We start from the raw sequence: 11099 nt of genomic DNA, 5'->3' as shown, positions 1-11099 counted from the left end.
TTCGGCCCAGGTCATGATCCTGGGGTCCCGGGATCGAGTCCCGCATCGGGCTCTCTGCTCAGCGGGGGGTCTGCCTCTCCCTCTGACCCTCTTCCCTCTTGTGCTGTCTCTCATTCTCTCTCTCAAATAAATAAATAAAATCTTTAAAAAAAATACTGTTCTAAGTAATAGCCATATTATCATAATAACTAAAGAAAATTTAGAGACTGATAATGTAATTCCACCATTCTACTTTTCCAGCAGGGCAAGATAGGCCAAGACAGAATCTATGGGATTGACACGCAGACATGCGTGGGGGGGGGGGGGGGGACTCTGTGTTGCCTGACACAGGTAAGTGGTTAGTGATGTAAGTGACATTACGGAGCAGCTCTGGTCACCCACTTGTTTGGGAGCTTAAACACTTACCTGTGTTAAGTCCTAAAATTCTAAGATTCCCTAACAAATGCTTATATAAAGAAATAGAGACAAATTCAGAAAGAACACATTCTCTAATCTACTCCAGACACACTAGAGGGACTGAACCAGGGGTCAAGGTAAGACAGACCACCAAGAAGGGTCTGGACATTTGGGAAGTGGGTGCACACTAAGGAAGAAAACTTAACTGATACGTAAGTGTGATCCAAAGGGTAACAACTGAAGATGATTATATATAGCTATCGATTTTAACTAATCTGGACTGCAAACAAATACGTGCAAAAACAGTCTTCATCTGCTCTCAGGCATCTCAGACAGAATCCTGAGTTAAAAGAATCAAATTTATTTTGTTCTTTATTATCTAATCAAAGTCACTTTGAAAAAAATATAAAACAATCTCCTTTTCCATCTTCTCTGAACGAACTCCTTATGGCACCAATTCAAAAGCATATAACTTAGCATATGTACAAATGCATGCTCTTATTTATTTTTAATTGCTTAGAATGCTAACCTTATCTCCCCTATTACACGGCTAGTGCTGTGTGAGGAACGTATTTCTTTTGCACAGATGATCAGTTAAGAGTTACTTTAGTGGTTGCCTGACAGAGCAAAGGACTTTCCAAATCAGAAGGGTTATTAATCTTTGTATTCCACAGTACTAGGCACTTAGTATTAAATGTCTGTTGTGTAAGTGAATGGATGAATGAACAAAAACTTTCTGATAGCACTGGGAAGGCAACACAGTCAACGTTCATTCCCAATGATCTATTTGTGCAAACAGCCTGAAGAAAGGACCCTGGAAAGAGAGCTAGCCATCCAGCTGACTTGTAGGCGAGCATCTGAGAGATCAAGTCCAATTCTCCTACAAACTAGCAAAGTGACCTTTAAGTATCTGGGCTAAGGTCACACAGCTAGAAATCAGAACTCGAAGCGAGATCACTTGATTCTCAGTTTAGCTGTGTTCCTGCTGGTTAGTGGTCACCTTGCTGCTGAATCTGTAAGCTCCTGGCTGCTCCTGCACGTGGGAAGGCCAGCCTAGCACAATCCCTACAACCACTTTAAGATGACGAGATGGTCCAGGTGCCCATTTCTGCCAAGATTCACTTAGGCTTCCCAATCAGAGAGGAAGTCTCTTGATGATAGAAATCATATTTAAATAGCTCTGATATCTTCACAACACCCAGAACAAGACGGTGCACACAGACCGTCCTTAGTAAATGCCTGCTGAATTCAAACTGGAGAGTAAGTTCTAAGGATACCTATTGATTTATGAGTTCAAGCCATAACTGAGATTTATGGTTAAAGCATCAGGAGTTATATCTGAAAGTAAACTAACAGGTTATTACTGTCAAATGCCATTCCTCCAAGCAGTTTCCAGTGCTGACGTTCTGGATCTCTCTCTGGCTTTTCTTAAGGGAAAGAAGAGCTTCCTCTACCCATTTCCCTGTGAGAAGGATGGCAGAATTAGCCTACTCCATTTGAATGGAGTTAGAGTGGGTTACTCCTCGACACAGACACACATACCAATAAAATAAACATACATTTCCCGAAGTCATTATTCGGTCCAGAAACTTGCACGACATTAACAGGGTCCTCTCTTCCTTACATAAGCACTGGGATCAGCAGAGCTTTTGCCTCTTTTCACCTTAAATAGCGCACTACACATTCAGGAAACAGGGCCTAATCATGCAGAACTTGTGTTACTTGTGGATAATGACAGTAACTACTAGAAAAATAATAACCGCCTCCAAAAGAGTAAGCCTTTAGATAGTGACTCACAGAGATCGAAGATGAGCATATTTGGAGAATGTGAATTGTAATACTTATTTATGATTAATGTCTATTTCTCCATAGGATACAAAGTTCAAAAAAATAAAACTGCCATATTTGGCACTGGGAACTAAAGCAAAGCCTGATGAGCTCTTGTTTTAACACATCAATGTCAGGTTTAGATTTGCTTGCTCAGTATGTAATCAGTTTCCTCTGAGTAGCAAAAAAAATCCAGAGCGATAAAGCAGACTTCTTCTAATATTTATGCTAGTAAGGGCCAAGGTTGGTTTCTGTTGTTTTGTGCACATCCGCCCCCCAACTAGGGAAACAGAAGGTGGGAATCTACTTTTCTTTCATTTTGGCATAGTCTGCATTTCAGAAAGGAAGATACATCTAAAATACTCAACTTCCAGTAGGATCTGATAGAGGAGGAAGATTCAATTAACGAGGAATTCTAGAGATGCTTTTTCAAAATCTGGAAAACCACATTTAAAAAACAGTGACAGCTTCCCTCTAGCTAGTTTGATTTAATTACATTGGTAAAGAGAAACAATCATTCAGACATATATAATCAGAAAATCATAAGGCTTTTTAATATAAAGACAAAACGCAAACGCAAAATGAGAAACAAACCTGTCTTGTGTCACTGGGAAGTAAAGCAGATAATCGATTCCATTTACTTTTATTTTTCCACTTCCATGCTCATAAACAACTGCTTCCGCTTTGGCACTCTTTCTTTTACCTTTGTAAATACAGAATTTCTATTAGTAAAAATCTTCGAGGTGAATGGGGTAGGTAAAACGACGTTATATTTTTTCCCCAGAAGGACAATATACTATTACACTATATGTAGTAAAGTTCTATGAGTATTATAAGTCAAACAAAAATAAAACAGGCAAACTACACCATTATCGATGCAATAGAGCTTATTATGGGGTAATTTTGTTCCTCAACTCCATTTTAGGAACACCACAATGATTTAAAATTAGTTTCAATGAGCAATGAAGTAATTCGTATTTATTTATGTTACTTTAGAAAAACAACCACTTTACAGTGTTCTTCTTGGATAATCAGTAAGTATATCTAATCATGTAACTTTTAAAAATATATGAACAGTATAATAAAATATAATTGGTAAAAAAGAAAAGAATCCTCAGGAAAGGTCCCATTTCTTTGAAAGCATTAGTTGAAATGCCAAGGAAGAATGCTCCACTGTGAAGAGTTGCAGGTTTATCATTTAATAGGCCAGGCCTTAAAAGCTGCATCATAATGAAAGTCTGCATGGCTCCAGGGAAGATGTGAGGTTGAGGACCTCAAGTTTTCATGTTTCACAGTTTCAGTAGCCAACAACCAGATTCCCTGAGCATTTTCATTTCAGATGGGAAACCTTATCACAAACATTTTTTGTCTCTGCCAGTTGAAAATGTGAAAAAGATTTAACATAAGTCTAAAAATAAAAAGCATCAACAAGATGGGGAAGGTACGCATCCACATTTTTTCTTGGGACATGAGAAGGTTCAGATTTTTGAAACTTCAACAGAGTCTTAAAAATTAGAAAATTCAATGTTTCGGTAGCAAAAAACAAATGGACCAACTGAATACCAGGGAGTGACAGCAAATAAAAATAATTGTTGTTTCTCAGTTTTCACAAAATTTATTTTCTCTCCACGGAATGTCATTACCTTCGCTGGTGCTGAAGGCCATTCCTTGCTCATCATACTGCACAGGTTCAATCAGCTGTTTTTTTGATTGAATAGTTACACTCCTACGGAATCTCTGCACAAATTCTTCTTCGGCACCACCGTACAGTGTCAATAACCTTTCTAGCAGCCGAATGAACTGTGCATACTACAGACAATAAAATAAAAATTCATTAGAAGATGCAAGTGTAATTGCATTTGCTAAATTTTTTCTATTTTTGTATACCTGATTTTTCCAATGTTGCTTTTCTTGATGAATTTTGACAGGATGACACTCCTGCACCTTCATGCTGCTTTTAAAACAGCTTGCAGATGCAACACTTCCCCTGTGTATCCCTCAGTGCCCAATCTTTTCTTTTGAGAAACAAAAGAGACTTACCAAGCAAAGAAAAACCAGCTTCTCTGTATTTTAATTACATGAAATTGAGATTTAAATTCATTTTCAAAAAATATTTAGATGATCTTCAAGTGTAATTTCTACTCTTTTATTAACTGGATCAAGAGGAGGTTTAAAAATAATTTCCAGTTATGTATAGTAAAATGGGAAGAGTTTGATTTTGAGAAAATGTACCTCTTAAATTATATTTCATAATACATTTGGCAAATATATCTTTAGCTGTTCAAGCTGTGTTACTTTAATGTTTATGATTTCCTTTAAAACCGAACAATCAAGCTATTTAAAAATTCAAGAGATACTTGACTTAAAGGGCAACCTCTTGAAATAAATTATCCCTGCTACTCTGTGCGTTTTTTTTAATAGTTCTCGAACATGTGATTAGAAAGTAAACAACTTGGTATTAACCCCTTAAAATTAGACGCCAGAGTAATCATTCTAAAGTGTTTATGCAGAAGGAGACAACTAATACTCGAGATCCTTAATGTGGAGTGTGAGACCCAATTTTTGATAACCGTATTTGTGTTTTTGTCAACCCTAAAAATCATACTCCTCTGACTTTATCGTGAACATCTGCCATTAATGATTTGAAATGTGGAGAAATCTCAACAGTAAGTTTTAAGAGACTGCTTCAATTATTGCTTCCTGTGCTGTCACAATAAAAGAGAGGGGAATTTTCTGGGTAAGGGTGACAGACCTTGCCACCTGCGGTACCTGGACTGACACAGCTCTGTTCTTCCCCTCCATTTCTGGGCCTGTGCCCTCTGCTCTCAGCTGTTCTCTCAATTCCATCACATGCTGACTATGCACGTACAGAGGGGTAGCTACGAGTCTGGCATGGCCTTTCTGATGAGCTAGGGGTAAGGTTTAAGAAGTCCCTGCCTCCTCCATCTTGATACCAGCCAGCAACTTCAGGATCTCTTCTGCTATCCAGTACCCCAAAAGTACAGCAGACTATCACCCACACATCTACTGTCTATGTATAGGAGATACATACATCATTATGTGTATGTATGGAAAATGCATATATTTGGTCTTCCCAGTTGCACACCTCTAAAAAGAAGTCCTTAGGATGTTTTCAAAATGGAAAAACAAAAAAAACCCAAAAAACAAACTTGTATTATAAAAAAAATCAAAGCAGCCAGAAAACATAGGAAACAATGAAATGATACATTCAATGAAGAAGCAAAGAGAGATTTTTTTCAGTTAGATCCAAATGCAGCAATAGCGACTTGGCAGTTAGGATATTAGAAATTAACTCCAGATCTACCACTCACCAAATGCCTGACACCTTGTTAAGCAAGTTGCAACATTTCCAAATCATTAATTTCTCCAATATGTTAAATGAAAAAAAGCGCAATTTAAGTACATGACTTAAAATCAACACGGGTGGCAAGGTACTAACAATGTTAGCCAGTGCCATGGAAGAAAAAATCCTTCTTGGAACAATTTGTGAAACTTACACTCAAATCTTCTAGAAATAATCTAAATTTAGAATATCAGCATATTTAAAACATCAAATTTCCTCAGATAATATTGGCGTATATTAGAGCCTTTAGCAAAAGAGCGCTCCAATGAAAACCTAAAGCAGGGGGCACAGACTTTACAGGGTGTAAGACTCACCTGGGGAGCTGGTTAAAAAGAAGAATTCCTGGAATTTCTGAGCGAGGTCTGAATTCTTAGGAAACTGCATTTTCTAACCAGTTTTCTGGCTGCATTTTAAGTGATTCTGACATAGGTGGTTTCTCAGATTCCAAGATGAAAAATACCACCCTTCTAGATACTGCACACAAGTAGGCCAGGGAGCAGCAAATTGCACGAGGACGACCATGCGCTCCTTTCTTTTTCTACTTCACCTGTGATAACTCCTTACATTAGCTTGTAAAATTAGCTATCGGCTTTACTGAAGGAGATGAAAACTGACCTCTGCTGCGCTTCCCTAGAACCGCCGGCAGAGGACACCGAGGGCACTTGTGGATAGGAGGGTCTGGCCAGGAGGCATGTCACCTTCCTGACCGCAATAAGGCCCTCTGGCAGAAACCAACTATACATATGTTTTAGAAAGGAAAACTGTCTTAGGAACACCTGCCTCTGAGGAACATTACCGTGACAATCCTAAATACAGCAATTGTCTGCATTCTTACGGCACAAGTCCCCTTAAATTTAAAAGATTAATCACTCACATCTTGATCTGACAGTTTTTCCACTAACATTTCTTCTAGTTCCTCCTTAATCAGCCATCTGCTGCCAATCAGGTCTCTGTTAAAATATCACATATATTCTCTTTTAAATTAACCATGCAATTAGAGTTCTATCACAAAAGATCCCACATGCAGTAGCGATTCTTGATTGGGAAAAAAATTTTTGTATTCTAGAGCATTAAAATTTCACCTAAGTAAACTATTTTTGAGAAGTGTTATTTCATTCCCTCATTCTACTTTAGGAAAGACATCCAGTCTAGCAAATGTTTTGTTGGAGGACTTAAACACGCTCTTGTGGAACTCATGTGATACACCAAGCTACCAGGTTTCCTAAAAATTAACACTGTGCTTATTTTTCATTATTTACTTCAAAGGAGAAGCAATGGACACAACGTTGGCCTGCCAGAGGACTAAAGTAGTAATCAAGTCCAAATGAAGAGCTAGCGGTGGTATGCACGACTTCAGCAAGGGATTCTCAAAGACTCATGTCTTCTGCATAAGAAGTAGTGAAGCACCGGGCTGACAGATCTAACCTATCACTGTTTGCCCAATGGAAGTCCAAATCTTAACATTTACATGCCTGAATTGTTTTTGGTATTTCAGTAAATATACAGCTATATAAACAAAAATTCTGAGGATCTCCTCTTCAAAAGTAAGTGCCATTTAATACATAAATCTGGAATGAAGATAAAAATAACAGCTGTAATATCTACTTCCTCCCAAACAAAAAACCAGCCTGTTATTTTGACCCCTAACTTTAATGATCAATGCTGAAATCGGGAACACACTTCTAGGCTTTAAGTATGCCTAAACACCACCAATGACAAGTGGCATGTTTTTCATTCAAATTTTGCATGTATTTTAATGCGAGAGAAGAACTTACTTGGTTTTAGTTTTTTCTGAAAATAAACCTTTGGCTTGCAACTGGTTCTGATGCTTTTCTGCTTCTAGTAGCTTTCCATATGCTTCCTGTGGCAAATAAAAAATATATACGCTAAAATAAGAGCTACGGTACATTATGACTTCTACTCATATTTTCCCTGTGAGCATCCCTCATTTCAGAAGGGACCTCCTCACAGAATCTAGCTGCACAGCAAATAACACTGAAAACACTTTTTAATTATACTATTTCTCACTCAAACTAAAGGATGGTAGTATAATTTCAATGAGAATTTAGTATCATACATAATAGCATACGTTAACTGATTTTTAAATAACTCTGTAAGAAATTTACTCTATAAAAAAATTCTAGTGAGGTTGGAAAACACCAAAGAAAGCTACAAACTATTTTCCTTTAAGTTCCACAAACAAACAAAAATAAAGAAATCATAATTTATATAGCAATATGCACTTTAAATTTAGGGAATTAACCAGCAAAGTTATGTATGATATTTACAACTGAACTACTTATCTAATATTCAATATTTACATAATATTTAAGTCCTCACCATGTTAGTCTATGTCTTAAAAAGTTTTCTATTATATTTGTTTCATTATTTGATTTGTTTCCATTAATTTACTTTCCAACAAAGTCTGTAAATGTATGTCACTTGTTAAATTGTAATGTAAACCGGGGGGAAAACTGCCATTTTGTTAGAACTTGTAAAAAGCAATAATCTGGCAATGAATAGTATCAATAAAATACATTTTCCAGGAAATGAGTTTACAAAAGTAGAATCATGCAAGTTGTCTCCCAGTTTTTTGACTGAACAAATTTTCATTGAGGACTCACATCCAATATGTGTGTATTCACTTATAATTTAACATAATCTACCATACTGATACCTAATGAGTAGACATTTTCAAAGGATGAGCCAGAGATGATATAAATGACATTTTTTTCTTGCTGATCATGACACCTTCCAATATCATCAGCTACTTACTGTCAGATAATGAAGACACAACTTGTCACTGTAGACATGTTCATCCATCTCTCAAACAGTCTTAATAATTTCAAATTTTGGAAGGGCAACTTCTTGTTGGCTCTGATTAAACTGCCAGAGGTTGCTGACAGAGTTTGTTCTAAGAAAAGGGGAAGTGTCCCTTTGCATGGGTCTCTGTCTGTACCAGCGTGCGTACATTAACAGTGTACATGAGGATCTCAAACAAAGTGAAACCATCACCAGCTCGGTAACTGTAAAGTTAAGTTTCCAGGGCAGCAGCGGCAGCGTAAGCGTAGAACTGGTTAGAACTGTGATTTCTCAGGCCCTAACCCAGACTTTCAGATGAGCAACCTCTGGGGTGGGGCCCACTGATCTGTTTTAATGATGACCCTAAGTTACATACACTGACGTTTGGATCTAAACACGAGAAGTATCAAGAATCTAGTTCAACATAATACAGCACAGGGACAAATTCAGTTAATTCTATTCTAGTGTCCATATTAAGTATAACAATCTCTACAACTATACCCAAAGCACAAATCCACCACCTGCAGCAGCAGTACCACAACCGTCTACCCCCAAAGAAAGCAAAAATGAATGTGAGCCATCCACGTGTAGTATGTATGCCCGCTCTTCAACTTAAAATTCTACAATTTATCTCCCAAGAATTGGTAAGCCTCATTTGACTGGTTCTGTAGTTTATCTCCCAAGAATGGTAAAGTCTCATTTGACTTTTAACTCATTTTAAAAGGCTAAGATACTGGACTGTGACCCCACCTGGATACCATATCAGAACAATTTCTGTGCACCTGTTTCTAGAAAGCAATTCTCAAATGCTCTGAATAGGTAAAATAAAGGAAGAAACAAGAACCCAGAAGACGAATCCCACCCCACTCGTACAAAGTAGACAGACACAGCGCACACGGCCTCTCTCTGTGCACCGGGCCCCCCGCTGTCAGCAGGCTGGCCCCAGCCACACTGCTACACCTCGGGGCTCTGGTGAAGGAATGGCATCAGTCTCTCTGGTCTGCTCCAGAGTCTGGACGTTCTGAGGGTACGGAAGTCAGAGATGTTGTATCTTTCAAATCCAGCTAAAAAAAATGCGAATCCAAGAGAACACCAACAACAGTAATAAGATGCCTTCTCCTGTTTGTAAGGCTGTTAGTTTCTGGAATAACTATGGCAACTAGAAATAATAATAATAATAGCTACTATTATTATTATTGACCTGCCTCATAGTCAAATTTCAAGTCAATGTGTGGACTGCTAAAGTCATCATCATTTTCCAGTGACTCTGGACCGACTTTTAAGTCCACACTCTTCTTCACATTTTTTTCACTGTCATTACCTTCCATGGTTATATTTAGCTCCATAATCATTTGGAAGTAGTACAAGTGAAATAATGAGAAAAAAATGTGGACTATGAGAAAACCACCCATGAATGGTACACGTCAAATTTCAAACATGGTAAATTTTATTCATTTACAGCAGACGCTTACACTTTGATGGTTGTGATCCATCGAATTACATAATTCTCATTAAGCCACCCCATACATTTCTTTAAATAGGAAAACATGCATCAAGTATTTGGCGCAATGCCTGACCTGTAGTAAAGGTCAAGAAATGACAGCAGGGGGGAGGTATGGCACTCAAGAGTCTAACAACTGAAACAATTTTACTGGTGTACCATTTCTATTTGTTCTTTCTCTTCTATATAATAAAGCCACTCTAGAGATCCTATCTTGGTTAGTTAGAGACAACAGCTCTCTGGAAAGTAGATTCAGTAGCTTCAGTTCCCTGAAGAGATGTGTACTAACCTGCATCAAAAAATCCCTGAGGGTATAAAATATGCCGGGAACTGTCAACATCACAGATTATCACTGGTAGCTTCTGATATATTGTTGAGTTTCCACTTAATTTTTAAAGGACACTAGAGAATTAGTGTGACCCCACCTACACTAAGTTTATATACTGTACTTAATAGTATAATTTTCAAATACGACAGGAATAACCCAGATGTGAAATGCTGAATCATTAATCACAGCTATGATTAATATTTCATAAAATCAAAGCAAGCCTATCCACCCCTCGTGTCATCAGATTTCCATAATGTATGAGTCAAATTTAGAAGGTGCCTAATTTGAAAATACCAGATGCTCAGGTTGCAGAAAAGGGATGCGTTTAAACTAAACCCTTCCAAGAGCATGAGCAATATGATTTTTTAGTATTCTTCTAAAATCTGTTTTGGCTATATTAATCATGTAGAAATTCCAATTTTAGGAAGGGTAAACAAAATTTCTTGTTGGGGTGGTATCGGAAAAGTCAACTGTATTTTGATACCCAAAACATACACTAATAAACTAATAGTAACTGTCATCTTAGATGCTAGTTAAATAACAGAATAGTAATGGACTTAAAATATGTGTTTGCCAAAAAGAAAAAAGTCACAGAAAATCAGATTTCCTAAGTAGCAATCTCCCCAATTTTTTGGCTACTGGCATATACAATGAAATAAAATGAAATAAACATAATACAGAATTCATTTATCCTAGTTACTGCTATGTATCTAATGTTTTAAGTGACATGCTGCTATCACACACCCTTGCTATCACTTTGTGAATACAATATGCTGCCTTAAAAAAGCATGCAGAGATATGTCAGCGCCACTCCGTAGCTTTTTAAAAATCAGCACTTTGCACAGTTTTAAAGGAGTTATTTCATAATACCTCATTGTGAG

At 37.4% G+C, this 11099-nt stretch overlaps 1 protein-coding gene across 2 annotated transcripts in view; it reads right to left on the bottom strand.

Moving 5' to 3' along the window:
* MRPS9 (mitochondrial ribosomal protein S9) overlaps positions 1–11099 on the bottom strand; it is a 61465-nt gene that overhangs the window by 3495 nt on the left and 46871 nt on the right. For both annotated transcript variants that reach the window (XM_035001867.1, XM_035001868.1), the window contains exons 6-9: positions 7363–7448; positions 6462–6537; positions 3867–4032; positions 2818–2926 (exon numbers count right to left, since the gene is read on the bottom strand). In XM_035001867.1, coding sequence (XP_034857758.1) covers positions 2818–2926; positions 3867–4032; positions 6462–6537; positions 7363–7448 — 437 coding nt within the window. The remainder of the gene's footprint in view (positions 1–2817; positions 2927–3866; positions 4033–6461; positions 6538–7362; positions 7449–11099) is intronic.

This window comes from Mirounga leonina, unplaced genomic scaffold (assembly GCF_011800145.1).
Source record: "Mirounga leonina isolate KUSES-001 unplaced genomic scaffold, KU_Mleo_1.0 Mir_125, whole genome shotgun sequence".
NCBI classification, from domain to species: domain Eukaryota; kingdom Metazoa; phylum Chordata; class Mammalia; order Carnivora; family Phocidae; genus Mirounga; species Mirounga leonina.
The sequence above is the reverse complement of the archived record's forward strand: the minus strand, read 5'-3'. Positions and strand labels throughout refer to the sequence as shown.